The following is a 22,965-nucleotide window of genomic DNA, read 5'->3' as shown; positions in this document are numbered from 1 at the left end:
AGGTTCTAAGTTCGAATCCCACCATCACACATTTCAAATATTTCAACTGCAATGATACATTTCACTAACAGCTTAAACTTTTGGCTGAGGTGGTCATTCAACGATATATAAACTAAAAAAATATATAATATTCCCTTAACAAAAGTCATGAAATAAAAAAAATAGTATCACTGAATATCTAATTCTCATTAATATATAGTCCATGATAAAGGGAGATTAATGCGAAACAGCATAGACGGAGATTTCGACATCTAGAAGACAACAGTCATCCACGATGAATCCCTTTTTAGGATCACTCGTATTTGCAAGCTCGATGAATGAACTCCATCCACAAGCACTATTTCTAGAAAACCGGTCACTGGCAGGAAACCATTGAGTTACTGCAAAAAGGAAGAAAAAAAGAAGAAAACAGATTAATAAATTAATTAGCAAATAGTATGAACTGAAAAATATTTTCAAAGGCCTTATTTAATGTATCATGCTACAAGATGATGTTGTACTACTTAACAATTGATGTTGCAACTTACTAGTTAGTTTCTTGTGTTCATTATCGTAAACCTGGTTTCTTATGCATATCGTAATAGATGATTGCACTCTTTCCGAACCAATATGGTACAAATAGACGGAGACACTTCGGCCACTCGCATCACCGTATCCTTTCGGGTAAAGATGAACGTTCCTAAATTTAAAAAAAATAAATTAATATAAATAAAAATGGGTAACAAATCCAGTGCAACACAAAGTTAGGTATACGGTTGAAAATACTAAAACGAAAAGAGTACCATTTGTGGCCTCCGACATTAAATTCTTCAGATTTCGAAATGTCGCCGAGTTTGGAAAAGTTTGGAATCTTCCAATTACGCTTGTAAGGTGTCACAACATTCTTCAAAGACAAACGTTCAATGACTGCAGCTTCTTTTCCGACCACAAATAACTCAGCACCAAACACACAGTTGTCATCGACTAGGTATCCATGTGATGGATCTGACAAAACCTTTTTCGAGATAAATTTTGAAATTCCCCATTCGGACTTTATTGCATGGAAACGTCTTGTTATTCCTATCCAAGTTATTGGCCAAAAATAAAAATATATGTATTCCGGAACTCTGGAAGAGGGTCGTTTCTTAATAATACACGATATACAAAAGAGCAAAACATACCTAGTGAATGGAGATAATTGTTGGAAATATGATTATAGAGAAAGATGGTGAATACAACATTAACATCAGTATTTGCAACAAGAGAACTTGTGTCCGCCATAGCCAAATATACGGAAACATAGTCGCCATCTTTTCCGACATTTTTGTCCCCGCAAGGATATATTATTAGTTTCCTGCACAAGTTCAGAAATTGTTCATTAATTACTTATTGATTTTATGATACAAAAAACAAAAAAATAAAAATTAAAATAACTAAATGAATAAATCAGTCAGCCCTGGGGCGAGTCCATCCGTGATCAAGGGTGGACTCAAGCCACCCTCAATTGATAATTTTTTTGTTATATTATACCTATATATCTATTCAGCTCACTCAATTGTTATTAATTACCCCACCCAAAATATAAATTAATGCAAGAATAATCCATATTTTTATTAAATTTTTTTTTTTTTGAGTAATTCAAGTCCATTACAATGGAAAGTAGGGGTGGGGGGGACTCGAACCCTAGACCGTTACCCTATTGGTAAAGGCTAGGTACCAACTCTCCTAATGAGCGTTGGTTCATATTTTTATTAATTAATCCACCCAAAATTAAAATTAATGCAAAAAAACCATGCTCACCCAAAATTCAAATTAATGCAAAAAAAAATTTACTTTTCCTTTTCTTTCCTATTCTTATTTTCTGATTTTGTCACAAAAAAAGTCCTAAAAACACAAAAAAAATCCTAAAAAAAGGGTGTTGCCCCTGAACTCTTGAAAATTTAAACCCACCCTATAACAAATTCACAAATTCATGGACTCGCGACTGCCCTAGGGTATACATACGTACCACTTGTAGTCTCCGGCAACAAACTCCTTAGTTTCGTATTTGTCCATTCCACAACTACCAAGCAAGGAGAAAGAATTAATCTTGATTAAAAAATTCGAAGGTGCGGCTTCTCTTGTTTCCATTGTCGTGAATTCTGACAGAGTAGAAGTAGATTCAAAAAAAACCTAAGCAAATTTATGTATTTATATTACTATAAAAGATTACAAGAAAGAATAGAAAAATATTAGACCAATATCTGCTGCTGCTATACAGAAGTAATAGTTCTTCTTAGTTATGAGATAGAAGGAATTGAGGTTGTTTATCAATTATTAAACATGGACACTTCTTGTGCAATACGGAGTTGAGCTCTTGTACCGCTAATACGTTTCCTAGTCAAATTGATTTCTTTTTCCTCGTTCGTTTATTATATTTCCTTCATTTTATTTATTATTATTATTATTATTATTATTATTATTATTATTATTATTATTGTTATTATTATTATTATTATTATTATTATTATTATTATTATTATTATTATTATTATTATTATTATTATTATTATTATTATTATTATTATTATTATTATTATTATTATTATTATTATTATTATTATTTATTATTATTATTTATTATTATTATTATTATTATTATTATTATTATTATTATTATTATTATTATTATTATTATTATTATTATTATTATTATTATTATTATTATTATTAATAATTATGGTAAATTACAGCCGGTATGGTCAAATTACGAAAATCCTCCTCTTGTTTAGATAATTATATTTACCCCTCAACTATGAATTTTCTTACACATCCACCCTTATAGTATCAAATTCAATATAATCATGAGGGGCGGAACTACCTTGTGACTTTGGGGGGATTTTTTTGTTCACTTTTTTAATGTTTTTTTATTTTATATTATTAATTCTCTACTAATTTTATCTTATAACCCCCAAAAAATATTTTAGCCCTTGATAATCATCTAGATTCCGTAGAATGCGCTCTAGTTTGTACTCGTTTTGTGTAAAAATACAGTTTATGATGCACTACAATTTGATATATACAAGCCAAAAAACACATATTATGATCATCTTGCTTCAAAATGTAGAGCTCGAATGGGATAAAACGGGTACAAAAGTGATAATATTCCATATAATCAAGAAGATTCCACAAAATTTGAAACCGCAAGGGTGGACATATAAGAAGATTTATAGTTGAAGGGTGATTGTAATTACCCAAACACGAAGGGGGTTTTCATAATTTGACCATACCTCATGGGTGACTGTAATTTACCCTTATTAATAACTAGCAAGGTGCACGTGCGTTGCACGTGTCGTAATATTATTATATGGTGAAAATAATTTTTTTGTGTTCATATTAGATTGCAAGATGCCTTTTATTAAATATGGTTCTATTGGTTTTAGACCAAAAACATATTGCTACTTGTTGGTGATAATACCTACACGCAAGTGCACGTATCGTACTAGTAATATAGTTGATAATTAAGTCCGGATATCGATCCCACAGAGAATATTTAATTACTTAATCCTAGACGCTAAATCCTATCAATTATTATCAAGCCCACCCTACACAGTCGAAAGATGAATAATAAACTAAATTAACTAAACGAAATTAAGCAAATTAAAGCAAGAAAACAAGTAAAATCGAACATTTAACCAGAGAAAGCAAACCTAGGATTTTATTCTCCCCCCTATGTGATTATTACTCCCTCAATCCCTTCAATTATGCAAGTAATTAACTCAGATTATTAACCTGAGATGCTTAATTAATCATAACCCGCTTCCGCGTGCATTACGATTCTAATACTCTAGATTCAATTACTGTATTCCTACGCAATTAATTCTAGAACACAACATTAAGCACAAGTCTCAATAATGGCTACCTAAGAGATTAACTATATTCCTATGTTAATACCACAAAGGCTCTTCTACCACAATTCTAATTATTAACCTGATCTTCCGATTCATGCGATTAACAATAACATAAAAGCACATAATGTGATCAAGTTTATGCACTTAATAAAACAAGTAGAAGAAATAATCCGGAATTAAAACTTGCATTAAATCATAGAATTGGGTTCATAAATCCCACATAGGGTTCGAAATAAAATCCTAGGAATAAAAGAGTTAGCTACTCATGATTAAAGTAAAAATAAAATAATAATTCATAAAAAGATAAACTATGCTTGTAATCTTCGAATTCTTCGTCTTTGTTATTGCTTCGTTGCTCTTGAAATTGCGTAAAAGATTGATGCCCAATTATGTGCTTGGCTTGGTCTTATATAGGGTGGAAAATTTGGAGGAGAAGGTAGTTTCCCTGTGCAATTAAAATTCATTTACTGCGCTTCTACGCCTTCTCGGACGGCCGTCCGAGATTATGTACTAAAACTCGGACGGCCGTCTCAATTCCAGAGAATGCCTCTGTTTCTCGGACGACCGTCTAAGATTTAAGTGTAATTCTCAGACGGCCGTCTGGGCTATAATTCTTCAGATTTTTTACTTCTTCACTTTTCGCCCATATTTTCTCCAAAATTGCAGTTTTTACTCCATAATTATCCAATTCTTCAATTTGTACCTAAAATACAATAAATCAACATTTTAAGCACCAATTATCATTAAAACACACCAAAAGCTCCAATTAAAAGGTACGATTAAGTGTAAAAATATACACTTGACACTACTTCTGTAAATATTGGAGAAGTGTAAACTACATCAAATCAAACTTAAAATGCTTCTCTTATCTTCTTTGTATTGCATATACATTGAAATTCAGGTGAATCCTAGAAAAGCATATTTTTCGAGATTTATGATCAAATCTGCAGTCAATTACGAGAGTTTGTTTAGTATTGCTATTGTAATATGATAGATGTTGAAGTTAATGATGTCTATGTGAAATCACTGAAAACTAATACAACTCTTATACTCTCTGGTGGGACAGCAAATGTACTCATGATAACCAAAATGCATCATCCAATTATAATGTTCCTCATGGCACACCTAGTCCTTATGCAACAGTATTATGCTTATTATGGATTACCCTCTCCTTAACCAATTCCATTTTTTTCTTATTGAATGATGAAACATACATTAGAAAAATAAACAAAAAACTTAGAAGCTTGTGCATTAACATAATTTCCAGCTAGCAAAGAGCATGAATATAAATTATGTTCCAAACATACTCTACACAAATTTAATTGGTCTATATGCTTCACAGTAGTGTAAAGAGAAGGTTAGGTTCGTGCAACCTTTACAAAGAGTATCACTCCACATGACCGCAAGTCTAGAGTAGCTCTATAATGGTCTCGATCGTTTCAGAGTTAGAGAATTTAGATAAATTCGAAACATAGAAGATGAGAGGTTCTCATAAACAAAAAGGAGACTTGCATATTTTAATAACATACCTCAGGGCATTTTGACTTTGACATACTATGTACCAGGCCATCATCCTGTCAAAATAATGACATAATAGTTTCACAAAGTGAAACTATGTCTAATTATAAAGAATAAATAATTCATGGAAGAACTTTAGATATTGTCCATAAGTTTGCATACAATGATATCTTTGATATGTTACAAAGATTGAAAGATATATCTCAAGTGAACTTGTATCTCAAGGGTAGTAAAATGTGCCTTCTTTATTCTAGAGCACTGAGTTGATTGTCTATTTGAATGCATTCTAAAAGAGCGTATCAAGAGCATAATCTTGACCTGTATACAGTAAAATCTGCTACAATTCTAAATAAAACAATGAAATATATTAATGAAACTAAAATAGTTTGTCTTCAACCATTCGTATGTCATGAAATATCAAAACAAAGAACGGACTACATGTACAACCATTTCTTCACTTAGCTTCATTAAACTAACTATTTAGTAAAACCATTCGAGAATACAAGATTGAGCTGAAATTTCTACCTATGCAATTTGGATGGCTTCATTTTGTCCTTCAGCTATCAGTTTCATCATCATGTGACTATACCATGGATCGGAGAATCCATTTGTTGTTGACTTCACATGTACGGTTGTACCTCCCATGCCTGTTATGTCTAAGAAAAATGATGTACATCCAACATCCTTATCTTGTAGTTTTGACGGATCACATCGACTTGTTATAAAAGAAAAAAAAAAACGAACCAAATATAGTTGTTGAATGACCACCTCACCAAAAATTAAGCTATTATTATTTAATACTAATATCTTCAATTCGCCCCCTAAAGTTTAAGCAAATTACGTTTGAAGCCTTGCACTTGAAATATTTGAAATGGATGGCGGTGGGATTGGAACTCATGACATTTCATTTGGTCTGACTCTGATACCATGTTGAATGACTACCTCAACCGAAAGTTTAAGCTATTAGTGAAGTGTATCATTTGTCACTAATATCTCCAATAATAACGGTGATAAAGCATATAAAGTAAACTGGCATAATTCACTCTAGTATCCCCTTGAATGGCTCGTAGATTTTCTATAATAATATCTCCCTAAAACTCACCTGAATAGTAATGGGAACCAGATCGAAGATTTGTGTTAAAGGAATTTAATATCTAATAACATTAAATTTTTTTATGAGAGCACGACAGCGAATACAAGTGTTTTACATAAGGTGGGAGGTATTGTCTGCACGAAGGAGAAGGAGACTGATGATTCAATCAGAGCCTAAAACTTAACTCATGATTTTTAATTTGGAGTAAACACAAAACTTACTAAATTGAAAAGGAAACTATCTATAGCCATTGGACCCTAATATTTAGAGGGAAAAATTATGAATTGGAAAATATAAGAAGTTCATGAACAAATAAAATCACTAAAAATTCAAATAATATATAAGATAAAACAAACAAGGGGCATTAAAATTTTTGCCATCAAAATGAAAATCACGAAAACAAGTTTATATAAATAAATTACATGAGAAATAACTTTTAATTTCATGTTATATTTGTCTACCATTAGACAACATAAAACCATCAGTCAAGTGCATAAAATTTAGGGTAAATTCCACTTTCCCCCTTGTACTTTGGCTGAATATAACTTTACTTGAAAAATTGTCTCAATATGGCCATCGCCGTTAGTTTTCAGACCTTTGACCTTAACACCGTTTGATCTAAGTCTGGAAATTACAAAAAAAACCACTCCTCCTAGCTTAAATAATTATTAAAAAATCCAAAAAATAAAAAAATAAATAAATGGTGGCAGACGTCGTTGACTATGTTACCTCGTTTCTTGATTTTTTTATTATTTTATTTTATTATTATTATTATTATTATTATTATTATTATTATTATTATTATTATTATTATTATTATTATTATTATTATTATTATTATTATTATTATTATTATTATTATTATTATTATTATTATTATTATTATTATTATTATTATTATTATTATTATTATTATTATTATTATTATTATTATTATTATTATTATTATTATTATTATTATTATTATTATTATTATTATTATTATTATTATTATTATTATTATTTTTTTTTTTTTTTTTTTTTTTTTAAAGAATTATTTAAATTGGGAGGGGTGGCAGTTTTGTAATTTTAGAGCTTAGATCAAATGGCGTTAAGGTCAAATGTCAGACAACTAACAGCGAGGACCACGTTGAGACAATTTTTCAAGTATAGGGGGGCAAATGAATAGAATGGGGTAAAGTGATACCGAGACAAAGTAAAAGGGGGGAAAGTAGAATTTCCCCTAAAATTTATATCACTAACCAATAGAGATAGTCAAGCCACCAAAAGTGAAGTCTCCGAGTAACTAAAACATGACAATCCAATATAATCATCTAATGCAAAACTACCAATAGCAATATAAAGCCCATTTAACAAATTATTTCCTATTTATCCACTCACAATTCATAACATTAGCAAAGATTAATAACAAGGCAGTTCAATTCCTATTTTCATAAACGAGATGTGGAATACCAAGAGCCACGTAAATCAAAAATTAAATTATGGTTTCCAGAAAATGTATAGCTTAGTCTTGTTGGAGAAAGACTAACAACTTTGATGAGATTGGATCACTGGCTAAACCCAGAGTCATGCAACATCACCTTTGGATTAAGCAAATAAAGCAGTTGCAGGATCAATACATTTTCTTTCTTTTGTTATGAGTCCCTAATAATGTACATACATGAATTTGAGATGACAAGAAGAAGCCAATTGAAATAGAAAGTCCTTACAAACTTCACGTATAACATTCTTAGTCACAAACTATATCACAATGAATCTTACCTGTCAATATATAAATAAAGAATTGAACGGAAAAATAAAATGTAATTGCAAGTAAATTTAGTAGATACAAGTTAAATCAATAATCCCCATGCATAGACCATTAATTTTATGAAACTGAAACACGTTTTATGAATTACCTGAGTAGAAATAATTTTAAATCAACAATCCCCATGCATATAACCCATACATGTTTCATTAGGTCAATTAATTCAAATGAATAAAAAAAATTAACTTAGTACATAGAAGTGGGAAAAATATGCAAAATAACTTACGAACTTTATTAACAGAGGCTCAATCCGATCTTGATATGGAGGATTTATTCCTTCATTAATCTAGAAAACTTTATCAATTTCTCAAAATTTAGGGTTCAAACAATTAAACATAGAACTGAAAACAAAAAAAAAATAAATAAAAAAGAAGAAAACGAAAAAGAAATCCAGAAGAGAAAGAAAAGATGAATGAGAACTTGAAACTGGAAGTTACGATCATTTATTTCTTTCTTTGGTGTAACTGATGCAAAATTGAAATTCATATTGAATTATCGACCATTGAGTTTCTTTGAATTTCTTATATGACTAACATTTAATAAATACATGAGTTCATCTTTTCAGATGTCTTTATACATTGAACTTTAAAAAATATCAATTATTTTCATAAACATACATTAAAAGACTAATTATAAATTAATATTAATTATTTTAATTTTGATAGGGGCATTTTGGTCATCACAAAAAAAGGAAGAAACCTCCCCTAACATTCTCACTTTTATAAGTAGTATAGATAATGTATTTACCCATGATCTGTGTGTTTGTTTATTGTGTGTATATAAATGATGAAAAATCGGAAGGTGCTGCTTCTCTTGTATCCATGGTCGTGAAATCTGCAAGTAGTGATATAATCAAATTTATTAAAGCCAATATAGAAAATCTAAAATTTAATTAATCAAATCATATATCTTGACACAAAATTTTTACGGATTTTGGTTCTGATGTTAGAGAATTGTTTGCTAGCTGCTAGTGCTGGCACCTGGGTTATGTCAGCCGAGCTTGGGTTGATATTTCTGGAAACCATGCACATTCATTAATTTTCTTAATACCAGTGCATTAGGCCAAAACGACAAATAAAATGAGAAGGATAGAGAGTATTTCGTTGAAGGGTATTATCGAACGCATCGATGAGTTATGATGATGAGAGATGATCAAAAAGTGTAACTTAAGACATACCTTGCAAATTGTAAACAAGAGGAATCGAATCTCAACATCAAACGCAATTTTTCAAACAGCAAACGAAGTTAAATCAACCTGCAAACGGAAATTGGTAACAACAAAAACGATGGGAAGGTTCTACATACGGGAGACACATTGTGAATTTTGGCTATGATTTTGGATTTCTGAATTTTTTTTGTCATCTTTAATTCTTCCACCAAGAAATCATCTCATGATTTTAGTCTTTAACAAACCTCTGGACAAAATGTTGATTTTTTTATAAATTTTTTTTGCACGGACCTCTTTATGAATAAGTACCCATTGATGGACTTATTATTTGTAAAGTGTCCATATAAGTAAATGAGAAAAGTACAGTTCTCATCCCTCAAGTTTGCACCAATTTCACATTTGGTCCCCCGTATTCACAAAAACACATTTGGTCCCCATGTTTCAAAAATTCAACACTTTTAGTCAGTTCCGTCAATTTCCCGTTAAAACTAACTGAATCAAGTGTGTGCCCATCACGGCCTTAACTAACGGACTAACGGTAAATTGACGGAAATGACCAAAAGTGTTCACTGTGAACATGGGGACCAACTGTGAAATACGTGCAAACTTGAAGGATGAAAACTGTAATTTTCCCATAATTAAATAGTATAATCAAGAAAGCTTTCACAAGCTATGAATCTTCCTAATAATATTCATTAAGGGATATTTACCCTACAAAAGCATTGGAAATTATCAATTGTTGAAACAATTCAATAGACAAAAAGATGTTGTAACTTACAGACTCCTTGCAGTATCCACCAGGATTCTCGTGTTTTTTGATAAATACGGTAAAGCGTGCCTTCACTCTTTCGGAACCAAGGTGCTGCAAAAAGACGGAGACAGAACGACCGGTTGCCTCTCCATTTCCTTTTGGGTAAAGATTAATCTTCCTAATATTATTTATCAATAGATTAATTAAAATTGCAAGCGCAAGAATTAAATCACTTTTTTTTAGAAAGATAATCGCAAACATACTAAACAAAATAACGTTACCATTTGTGCCCTCCGGCATATAAAATTGTTCGGAATTCCAAACTTTTCCGAGTTTGGAGAAGTTTGGAATCTTCCAATTACGCTTGTAAGGTGTCACAACATTCTTTATAGACAAACATTCATTGATTGCTAATTGTATTTCAACGACAAAAACCTCAGCACCAAGCACACAGTTGTCATCGACTAGGTATCCGTTTGATGGACATGATATAACTTTCTTGGAAATAAATTTGGAAATACCCCACTCCGACTTCATTGCTTGGAAACGTCTTGTTATTCCTATTCATATAAATGGCAATTTTATATTATATTTGGTACTGTAAGGCCTCGTTTGATTGCCAAGATATGATTAGCTAGCGAAGATAAGATTAAGATTAAATAATCTAATAAAAACTAATTAAATTATTGGACATTCGATGATCCAATAAAAAACATACCACGAAGGCAAGATAAGCTATGATAACATAATATTTACGGGTCGACCTGACAAGTTATTGGGGATACCAAACATCAAACAAAGTCCAATCATTTAGTTAATAGCAAACGAGGCCTAACTGGACTGTTGAGGTGCAATAAGTCTCACAACGGTTTAATATGGGAAAGATCGTTGGTTTATAAAGTAAGGATAACAACTCTATTGGCATGGCGCCTCTTGGAGAAACCAAAGAGCAAAATCAATAGGGCGGCTCAAATTGGATAATATTATACCAGTGTGGAGTTTATGCTATCCTGTGGCCCCCCAACAAATTGGAGGGATGTTTCTAATTTATAGAACTAATTAAAATTATTAGCAGAACAAATTGGAGGGATAAACAGAAGAACTAAAATACCTAGTGAACAAAGATAATTGCCCAAAATCTGATTAAAGAGAAAGATACCGAAGACAACGTTGACCTTCGAGTTTGCTGGCTGTGAACTTGTATTGCATAGCCAAGTTAATATGCATAATTGGGCCAACCCAATGGGCCTACAAATTACTTACCTACTGGGCCACGAGCCCAATATCGAAGACCACTATCACTGAGGCTCAATCACCTTCAAGTAATGTTTGGGCCCGACAATCTCAACTAAGCTATAAATACACATTTGAACTCATTCCATGAGGTACGTCCTATTAACTGAGTAATACTATCAACTGTATTCTCTGGACTATTTCCACTATCAGCACGTCTGACTTGAGCGTCGGAGGGGTTTCCGCCGGATCAACCCCCGTCTTAGCTTATGTGTTCTATGATCGCAGGTACCTCAGGATCATCAAGTTGTCAAGCTACTGATCTGCTTTGCTCTCCCAGTTCGTTTTCTACACCACCCTAGGTGAGCTACATATTAGCATCATCATTTTGGCGCCGTCTGTGGGAACGATGCAAACCAGATCACGTAGCCAACAAGATCCTCCTGAGGCGTCTGCTCGGAGAGAAAATGACACAAATAACGATCTCCTACCTCGTGGAGGCTCTGGCTTGCCACCTCCTCCACGTCCCATGGATCCGCCTCGCGAGGTTCAGGTGATCCCCCCTCGGGACACACCACTCGCCGATCCACCACTCCCTGCTCCTCGAATGGTTCAAATAACTCAGGATGCGCTTCAACGCATGATAGTAGAAGCTTCAACTCGCGCTGCCACAGAGGCCGTGACCCAATATATCGCCGCGATGGGAGCAAATGCTCCCAACGCGATACCTGCACCTGCTCCACATGTGGAGCCACCTATGGCACCACCGCCATCAACTCCCTGGGGGCTTACATCGCCCCCAAAATATTTCGTTCGCCAAGGGTTATCGACTCCCTGAGGGCTTACATCGCCCCCAAAATATTTCGTTCGCCAAGGGTTATCGACTCCCTGGGGGCTTACATCGCCCCCAAAATATTTCGTTCGCCAAGGGTTATCGATGTTAGAGTAGGTGACCAACAAGCCAACATGTGGCTGTGGTCTTTCGTATTTATTATTGTAATAAACGAACCTTTATTCGTATTAATGATAAAACACCTTGGCATTCTATATCTTTGTCCCTTTGTCACAAGCATAGATATAGTCCTTACAGTTATTACAAGTACTAGTAATTGATCATTAGGATCGTGAGATATTTACTCAAGTATTATAACTGTTAAACGTGTTCCTAGTCGAAGGGTTACGCCACTAATGAGGATATCGGCCTTTCCTATTAAGACTAGCACTTAGTGTATGTGTACTGCATCTCATCAGTAAACGGTATTGTGATATCGGCATGCATAAGTGGGTGCTCGTAAGTTGACGAGTTCACTGAACTCCCTCACCCTAGAAATCTCTAAGTGGTTCCCAATAATCGAGTAGAGATATCTATGGTATAGTTGTACACCATTAGTCCTTATGACCTAGACATCACCGTGACTTCACTAGAGGACCAGCTGTATCGTGACCTGTCCCTGAGTTCCACCGAGGACCATCCCAAGGGCCAGTGTTCGTGCAGTCCGAAATCTAGTGGGAGGTCTGTGCATTGTAGTCGGGGATTCGATCGCTAGAATAGTATTGGATGTCCTGTGTGTTCTGAAAGTTTGTAATCATTCTAAGTCTCTGGCCAGAGCTGACTAAGTGATGATTAGAGAATTCGATTCTCTAAGTCATGCACGTGACGATTACAACACTTGGAACGATCGCACCGTCATCGAACATATAAAGAGGTCTCGATGAACCAATGCCTCTAGTTCGATCGGGACATATGAATCGAAAGGACCGTACTGAGCGAAAAAAATTAGGAAAAATCTTTTTCCAAAAATGCATGCTGATGATCACCAAGATGTTTCACCGCCTGTTAGCACATTGTTTGAGGCTTCTGTCAGTAAGTTAAATCGCACTGCATTTGTTCCCTCAAATAGATTAGATGAAATCATAAATGCTCATCCGTCTAATTCCAAAAGAATCTGGTTAGGGTATTCTGATGGACAATCTAATGCTAACACTGGGTCAAACCAGAAAATCAGATTTGTAAACTCCACATCTTGTCGTGTGAACAACCAAACCTATCCTACTAGGTTTATTCCTATATGTCACTTCTGTCACAAAATAGGGCATGTCAGGCCTAAATGCTTTAAAAGATGGAAATTGACAAATAAACAGTTAGCATATCAGACATCCAAATCCGCTGCGTGGGTTGGCTACTCTCAAAGTAACAACTCTTATAAACAAGGGATGACAAATGATAGTACTAACTGCTGGTCAGCTATTTTATCTTTAAATGCATGTGCTACTAACTCTTGGTATTTTGACAGTGGATGCTCCAAACACATGACAGGTGAAAGGAATTTCTTATCAAATCTTCATAACATGTCTAGTGGACAGGTTACTTTTGGAGATGGAAATAAGGCTTATGTAAAAGGAAAAGGGGACTTAAATGTTGGAGGGTTGCCAAACTTGAACAATGTTCTGTATGTGGAAGGTTTGAAATCAAATCTTCTGAGTGTAAGTCAGTTGTGTGATCTATACGACTCTGTATTGTTCACAAAGCGTAAGTGTGAAGTATTTGATGAAAACAAAAATTGTGTTCTAACCGGATACAGGTCATCAGATAATTGCTACAAAATTGATCAGATTGACAAATCGGATCAATGTCATCACACTTCTTCTGATCTCACTGATCTCTGGCATCGGAAACTAGGTCATTTAAATTTTCATGATCTAATCCGTCTTGTTAATACAGGATGTGTGAAAGGGATACCACAACTGAAGACTGACACACCTGAGTCATGTGGTGACTGTCCTCTGGGAAAACAAGTACGGACATCTCACAAGAACACATATCATGCAGGGACTAGCAGGACCTTGGAACTCATTCACATGGATTTAATGGGACCAATGCAAACCGAGAGCATTGGTGGAAAAATGTATGTTCTAGTTTGTGTCGATGATTTCTCAAGGTTCACTTGGGTACGTTTCATTAGGGAAAAGTCAGAGACCTTTTATGAGTTCAAAACTCTGTGCAAAAAATTGCGAATTGAAAAATTCAGCAATATTGGAAGAATTCGAAGCGATCATGGAAGAGAGTTTGAAAACTCTTAATTCACAAAATTTTGTGATAAACATGGTATCTCTTACGAATTCTCAGCACCAAAGACACCACAGCGGAATGGTGTGGTAGAAAGAAAGAACAGAACTCTCCAAGAAATGACTCGCGTAATGCTCATCTCAGCAAGAGTGGCCACACAGTTCTGGGCTGAAGCTATGAGTACTGCCTGCTACACCATAAACCGTGTACACCTCAGACCAGGTACCAAGAAAACTCCATATGAAGTGTGGAAAGGTAAGAAACCCAACTTAAGTTACTTTCATGTCTTTGGATGTGAATGTTACATCTTGAATGATAGAGAACAACTCGGTAAGTTCTCTGCAAGAGGAGATAAAGGTACCTTTCTTGGTTACTCTCTAAACAGCAGGGCATATCGCGTTTATAATGAACGTACAATGACTGTTATGGAATCCATTAATGTAAGCTTTAATGAAGTTTTATCTGCAGATATGGATGAGGAAGACGCTAATCCACGAAAAACCATTGTACCAGTACAAACGCCAGTCGTCAGCACAGACGAAATGACCACAGTGAAGGAAAGCACAGAAAGAGTGACAGCTGTGAAGGAAAGCACAGAAGAAAGAAAAAGACCATCAAAACGAGTTGTAAAAAATCATCCTTCTGAACAGGTGATAGGAGAATTTGATGAAGGTATGAAAACTCGAAATAAGCCCAAAGTTGATTACCAAGAAATGGTCAGGTACGTTTGCTATACTTCTACTATAGAACCAAAAAACATCAAAAAAGCAATTATTGATGAGTATTGGGTACAAGCTATGCAAGAGGAACTTGATAGTTCACTCGACATGAAGTGTGGGAACTTGTTCCACGACCCGACCAGGTAAACGTTATAGGTACAAAATGGGTGTTTAAAAACAAAACGGACGAACTTGGTAATATAACTCGCAACAAAGCCCGTCTTGTTGCTCAAGGATACACCCAAATTGAAGGAGTAGATTTCGATGAAACATTCGCTCCTGTAGCTCGTCTTGAGTCAATACGTCTTTTACTCTCGGTAGCTTGTGCTTTAAGGTTTAAACTTTTTCAAATGGATGTAAAAAGTGCGTTTTTAAATGGGCTCTTAAATGAAGAAGTGTATGTCGAACAACCAAAAGGTTTTCAAGACCCTCTCAAACCTCAACATGTCTATAAACTTAAAAAGGCCCTATACGGTCTCAAACAAGCTCCTCGGGCTTGGTATGAGCGACTTACGACTTTTTTAGTTGAAAAAGGATACAGAAGAGGTGGGGTAGATAAAACACTATTTGTCAAAAATTTTAAAAACGAAATCCTTTTGGCTCAAATCTATGTGGACGATATTGTCTTTGGGTCTACTTCTGACCACAAGAAAGATGAATTTATCTCTCAAATGTCAAATGAATTTGAAATGAGTATGGTTGGACAACTAACATACTTTCTTGGCTTGCAGGTAAAGCAGATGAATGATGGAATTTTCATCACACAAAGCAAGTATGCCAAGAATCTGGTAAGTAAATTTGGGTTAGATAATGCGAAGCCTCTAAAAACTCCAATGAGTCCTACTGAAAAGTTGGGACGCGACTGTGACGGCACAGACGTGGATCCCACATTATACAGGAGTATGATTGGAAGTTTACTTTACCTTACTGCCAGTAGACCTGACATTTGTTTCAGTGTAGGAGTATGTGCTAGGTACCAATCGAATCCTAAAGAAAGTCACTTAAGTGCAGTCAAACGCATCATACGATACGTGAGTGGAACTCTTGAACTAGGGATATGGTACTCCAAAGATACTAATACTTGTCTTGCAGGATACAGTGATGCTGACTGGGCAGGAGATGTGGATGACAGAAAAAGTACTACAGGAGGCTGTTTCTACATGGGAAACAACCTAGTATCTTGGTACAGTAAGAAACAAAACTGCATCTCTTTATCAACAGCTGAATCTGAGTACATAGCTGCAGGTAGTTGTTGCACTCAACTTCTTTGGATGCAACATATGTTAAATGACTATGGCTTTCATGAAAAACTCCTTCATATATTCTGTGATAATGAAAGTGCCATAAATATCTCAAAAAACCCTGTCCAGCATTCTAGAACCAAACACATAGATCTTCGACACCATTTCATCACGCAATTAGTTGAGCAGAAACGTGTGACTATAGATTATGTGTCCACAGACAATCAATTAGCTGATATTTTCACAAAGCCCCTTGATTTCCTTAGGTTTGATTCCTTGCGTAAAGCGCTTGGAATTTGCCATGTGCAAAACTGAATTTTCTATGATAGTGCAATTAATGTTTGTGCCCACTCGTGATGCCACTTTGTTGGATCCTCCTGGTCGTCCTATCACTATCCATGGTAAGGTCCTCTATGAACATTTTGCTGATCTGCCTCCTGTCGATCCTTTTGTTGTTCAGACGGTCCCTCGAGCGAAGAAGGCTCTCATTGTCTCTGCCTCTGTTCTGCCGCCAGTTGATGTGGTCACCAAGGATGAGCTCACTCGTTTTCAGGAGACTCTCCAGGCTCAGCTTGCTCAAGGGTTCGCGTCTATTCAGGATCAGCTGCTTCGGACTTTGGCACATTCTGGTCAGAAAGGGGGAGTAGCAACAACTCCAACTCCTATGGCTTCAACCAAGACCAAAGACAAAGGCAAAAAACAGGCGTCCCTCCTCACTCCTCCACAGCCCAGCTCTCGTGATGATGATGATCTGTTCTCTAGCTTTAGTTACTAAAGCAGAGATTTATGTTTTTGTGTTTTTATGTCTTTCATCTTAAAACTAACTGCTATTACTTTTGGTCTGTAATAGCTAGTATTGCCTTCTTTTTTCTGCATCTTAGACTCTATTTGTTATCTTTTTATCTGCATTGATAACTATTTTTGAGTTAATTTTGGAGTAATATTATATCTCTCTCTTATTTGTCTCACTGCAGGAAATACTTATGTAGCACTACTATTGTACTAACAGTATGTAATATTTTGTGCTAACAATATGTGATGCAGGGGGAGTCTTTTCTCTTTCCGTCTTATCTGCAGGGGGAGTTCTTGATTAAACATGGGTTCTGACCAAATCTATGCCAAAGGGGGGGATTGTTGGCGCCAGATTTCCACCAAGGAAGAAATCCGCCTCATTTGGGAAGTAAAGATTGGCTAAAGATTTGTTCCCATGTTTATTTTGGAAATTTAGAGTCCTACCTTTGTAATTCTTTAGGACTTAGATTTATTTCCGTGTACTTTACTCTTGTTAGGAATCTTTTATAGTTATCTAGATTAGAACTAGATATTGACTAGGATTCTGTTTCCTAGTTATTCGGTTCCTTTGGAAGACAGGTCTTTGGAGGCCAATCTCACGCCTATATAAGGCTCCTCACCTCACAAAGACTGTGACATTTTTTTTTGGGAGAAAAATCACTCCCTAGCTTTGAAGAATCGCTGAAACGTTCTGCTGAACAGAACTGTGCCATCGTTGGATGTGTCAACATATACAGATTGGCTGTATAGATCTCTTGGGAGATCAACCGCGTCACTGAAGGGAGTTCAGGCCAGAAAGGAGTTCTAGGCACGCGGTGTGGAGCTGCTGTTGGAAGAAACACGAAGTTCGAGTTGTGTGCAAGAACGGCATATTACATAAATAGGGAGTCTTTAGTGCTTTTATTAAGTCCTATTAATGTACACTTTAAATCTGAACTAGTGAAATCGTGTTTGCAGGTCCACGTGGATGTAGGGCACAATTGTGTCTGAACCACATTAATTCTTGTGTTCTGTTTATTTACTTTAAGTAGAGTATAACTGTGCCAACACAAGATTTACAGTTGTAACTAAATACTGCTTTCACAACTTAACTGTTACAACTTAGGTTAATTGATTTCTATAGGCATATAAATCAACATTATATATTCGTAAATTAGTCAATTTTTTTTTAAAGGAAAAGGATGATAATATTAGGCAGCAACGACCAAATTCGAGAGAAGGATAGAGCCTTACATGTCAATACACGAAAGAACCGATACACAAATTCACAAAAAATAATAATGGTGAAGTGAAGAATGGTCTTATTTTTGAATTGGCAAGGGAGAAACTTGCACAACAGCTTTCACAGAGATCTCCACTTCTAGATGACAAGAGTCATTCACAATGAATCCTTTTTTAGGATCATTTATTGTCGCAATCTCTATGAAGCTAGGCCATCCCCAATTATCGTTGGAACCGACATACCACACAGTACCTGCTTCACAAAAATGCAGTGTTTAAGTGGTAGAAATATGCAATTTACGGAAATAAACATCAAGGTTATGCAAACTTGATAAACAGTTTAATGTTGTGTTTTGTTTTTTGTGCATTTTCAGACCAAACTCGGAACATTTTCAACCGAACTTATAAAATAAACGGATATAAACATGCCTCAGTTACGCTACTACAATTACCATATATGTTTGTTGATCTAACTTACTAGTAAATTCATGATGTTGATCATGAAGCTGGTTTTTGATGCATATGGTCCGACGTGCCTGCACTCTTTCAGAAGGTGTACCAGTATTGGAACAACAATAGTACAAATAGACAGAGACATGGCGGCCAGATGCCTCTCCATATCCTTTGGGATAAAGCCGAACAATCCTATGTTGTGAAGAAAAATCTGTTGGGTTTCGGGCACGCATACGCAACGGAAAACAAAAATTAATGTGATTTAAACGACTTTAAAGCACATAAGCACATGCCCGACAAATTAAAATCAATTAATTGCGTACCTTTGCGCTTCCAGCGAAATTAAAAAACGACATACATGCTAAATAATTTAACCGAATTTAAATCAATTAACATGCTCGCGTTTAAACCAATTAACATGCTTGCAAAGATTAAAACGATTACACATAATCACATAAAATCATACGATAGCAAACATGAATTCATAGTTTAAACGTAAACGAATCGAAACTAGGGTTTCGTGTATTTACCTCTTGAAGCGTGAGGTAGGAGCGTTTAGCAAGTCGAGATTGCTACGGAAACCAATCCGTACAATCGGGGCAGCAGCGGTGCAGCGGCAGCAGCGGCGAATAGGCCACGGCGGCGCGTGAGGAACACGCGCGGTCTTCCGGGGCGGCGCGTGGGGCAGCGTGCGACTTCGGCTCGTGCGCTGCTCTTCGATTCCTCGATCTTCGATCTTCCTCCTCTCGGATTTCACCTCGTATACTTCGATCTACTAAACACGTGGCACTAGACACGTAATAGTTAGAAAAACGGAAGAAAAAGAGAAGGAAAGAAGCTACCAAACCAATTGGCCGATGGACGGCCGATTCCGGCGAAACGGCGGGGAGGACGGCGGTGGTGGCCGCGGAAAGAGAGGCCGAGAGAGAGAGGGGTGGACGGCTGCTAGGGTGAGGGTTTCACTTGTGTGTGCAAGACCTATAAATCTTGTATTTATAGTGTCTTGCATAAAACCCTAGCGGGCTTAAGTTGGACCGGGCCCAACAGCTTAAGTTCGCTAGTACTTTTACTTGCTCGTTTCTCTCAATCCAATGATCGGAAAATTGCAACAATTACATTTTCGGAATCATTATAATATCCTCGTCATTACGAGTGCCATCTTTCATTTTCCAACTTTCCAAAAGTGGAAACCCTAGTTCAGTGCACTTTCTAAATTTGGAAACTTCCCGATTTAGAAAGTTCACTAACACGTTCGCCTATTCTTTTCCTTTTCTTATTCTCATTCATAATTCCAAATTACGAATGTTGGATCCAATCATATTGACTTCCAATCATGCAAAGATAAACCATTTTATCTCTGACCGTTTATTCAAAGATCTCATGTGCACGAGCAGTGTGACCCTCGATGGTTCAGGTGTAAGCTAGCCGTGGGCCCACAACTCTTTGTGGTCAAAACTCGTCCCTTAGAGTTATGATTAAGATGAAGTTCGTTTCACCTTAATCACCCAACGAATCAAGATTGGCGTCTAGCAACTACGCGTCATGATTCCCTAGATACAAATGAAGTGCCTGCAAGAACCTTCAGATATAGTTAACGTACAGTACGGTCCCTTCGATTCATATGTCCCGATCGAACTAGAGGCATTGGTTCATCGAGACCTCTTTATATGTTCGATGACGGTGCGATCGTTCCAAGTGTTGTAATCCTTACGTGCATGACTTAGAGAATCGAATTCTCTAATCATCACTTAGTCAGGTCTGGCCAGAGACTTAGAATGATTACAAACTTTTAGAACACACAGAACATCCAAGACTATTCTAGCGATCGAATCCCCGACTACAATGCACAGACCTCCCACTAGATTTCGGACTGCACGAACACTGGCCCTTGGGATGGTCCTCGGTGGAACTCAGGGACAGGTCACGATACAGCTGGTCCTCTAGTGAAGTCACGGTGATGTCTAGGTCATAAGGACTAATGGTGTACAACTATACCATAGATATCTCTACTCGATTATTGGGAACCACTTACAGATTTCTAGGGTGAGGGAGTTCAGTGAACTCGTCAACTTACGAGAACCCACTTATGCATGCCGGTATCACAATACCGTTTACTGATGAGATGCAGTACACATACACTAAGTACTAGTCTTAATGGGAAAGGCCGATATCCTCATTAGTGGCGTAACCCTTCGACTAGGAACATGTTTAACAGTTATAATACTTGAGTAAATATCTCACGATCCTAACGATCAATTACTAGTACTTGTAATAACTATGAGGACTATATCTATGCTTGTGACAAAGGGACAAAGATATAGAATGCCAAGGTGTTTTATCATTAATACGAATAAAGGTTCGTTTATTACAATAATAAATACGAAAGACCACAGCTTGTGACATGTTGGCTTGTTGGTCACCTACTCTAACAATCTCCCACTTGACCTAAAGCCAACTACCCATAAATCGCAATCCCATCGACTCTCGATGTTTCTCATGTACCGATCTCGGTAAAGGCTTCGTGAAGGGGTCTGCTACGTTCTCTTCCGAGGTGACTCGTTCAACCTTAACTTCACCTCTATCAATGATCTCTCGGATCACGTGATACTTCCTCAGAATATGCTTCGACTTCTGATGAGATCGTGGCTCCTTAGCTTGCGCCACGGCTCCGGTGTTATCACAGTACAACGGTACTGGATCACTAGCATCAGGAATGACACCCAACTCTTGGATGAATTTCCTTATCCAAGTCCCTTCTTTTGCAGCTTCGGACGCTGCAATGTATTCCGCTTCGGTAGTGGAATCGGCCGTCGTTCTTTGCTTGGAACTCTTCCAACACACGGCACCACCATTCAGCGTGAATATAAATTCAGAATTCGACTTCGAGTCGTCCACATCCGATTGAAAACTAGAGTCAGTAAAACCCTCTAATTTCAACTCGGCACCCCCATAGACCAAAAATATATCCTTAGTTCTTCGCAAGTACTTGAGGATATCTTTCACGGCTTTCCAGTGAGCCGGGCTGGGGTTAGACTGATATCTGCTTGTGACACTCACAGCATACGCAATATCGGGTCTCGTACATAGCATGCCATACATTATGCTTCCTATGGCAGAAGCATAGGGCGTCCTTTTCATCTCCTCGATTTCACTAGGTGTTTGCGGACACATAGATTTCGAGAGACGAACCCCATGGGACATTGGCAAGAATCCCTTCTTGGATTCTTCCATGCTATACCGTTTCATAACGGTGTCTATGTACATGCTTTGGGATAAGCCAAGCATCTTCCTTGCTCTATCTCTATAGATGCGTATTCCCAATACGTAAGATGCTTCTCCCAAATCCTTCATTGAGAAACGTGTGGACAACCATGCTTTCGTTTGTTGCAACATTCCTACGTCATTCCCAATGAGTAGAATGTCATCAACGTAAAGCACTAAAAATATCACTGCCCTCCCACTAACCTTCTTGTATACACAAGGTTCCTCCGGATTCTTCTCAAAATCAAACTCTTTGATAGTTGAGTCGAACCTAATATTCCAACTACGGGATGCTTGCTTTAATCCATAAATGGATCGCTGGAGCTTGCAAACCTTTTGCTCACTTCCAGAAGATATGAAGCCTTCCGGCTGCGCCATGTAAATTTCTTCCTCAATGTCTCCATTAAGGAATGCGGTCTTCACATCCATTTGCCATATCTCGTAGTCGTACCACGCAGCTATGGCCAGCAAAATCCTAATGGACTTCAGCATCGCGACTGGCGAAAAGGTTTCCTCATAGTCAACACCTTGCCTTTGAGTGTATCCTTTTGCTACCAATCTAGCTTTATAGGTCGATACCTTTCCATCAACTCCAAGTTTCTTCTTATAGATCCACTTGCAGCCTATAGGAACAATTCCTTTGGGTGGATCTACCAAGGTCCATACCTTGTTGGAGTACATGGAGTCCATTTCGGATTTCATGGCAGTTAACCAATGTCCCATGTCCGCATCCGATACGGCCTCATTGTATGTTCTTGGATCTTGTCCAAGA

The 22,965-nt window shown here is 36.5% G+C and overlaps 1 protein-coding gene across 1 annotated transcript; it reads right to left on the bottom strand.

The window, feature by feature from the left end:
* Positions 1-216: 216 nt before the first annotated feature.
* LOC105953872 (uncharacterized) lies at positions 217-10,743 on the bottom strand. The gene is made up of 8 exons (XM_088820326.1): positions 10,466-10,743; positions 10,234-10,384; positions 5,399-5,443; positions 1,988-2,151; positions 1,161-1,333; positions 783-1,059; positions 528-679; positions 217-380 (listed from the first exon to the last, which is right to left on the bottom strand). The coding sequence occupies exons 1-8, from the start codon at positions 10,741-10,743 to the stop codon at positions 217-219; spliced, it is 1,404 nt and encodes a 467-aa protein (XP_088676452.1).
* Between the last annotated feature and the right edge of the window lie 12,222 nt (positions 10,744-22,965).

This window comes from Erythranthe guttata, chromosome 7 (genome assembly GCF_056151865.1).
Source record: "Erythranthe guttata isolate IM_541 chromosome 7, IM_541, whole genome shotgun sequence".
NCBI classification, from domain to species: Eukaryota; Viridiplantae; Streptophyta; class Magnoliopsida; order Lamiales; family Phrymaceae; genus Erythranthe; species Erythranthe guttata.
This window is presented reverse-complemented; position numbering and strand designations above follow the sequence as displayed.

Coding starts and splice junctions, on each gene's coding strand:
- LOC105953872 (XM_088820326.1), bottom strand. CDS start 10,743: ATGAAGTCGGAGTGGGGTATTTCCAAATTTATTTCCAAGAAAGTTATA. Junction 1,334..1,987: donor GTTGCCGGAGACTACAAGTG/GTACGTATGTAT, acceptor GAACTTGTGCAG/GAAACTAATAATATATCCTT. Junction 1,060..1,160: donor CAATTATCTCCATTCACTAG/GTATGTTTTGCT, acceptor TAACTTGGATAG/GAATAACAAGACGTTTCCAT.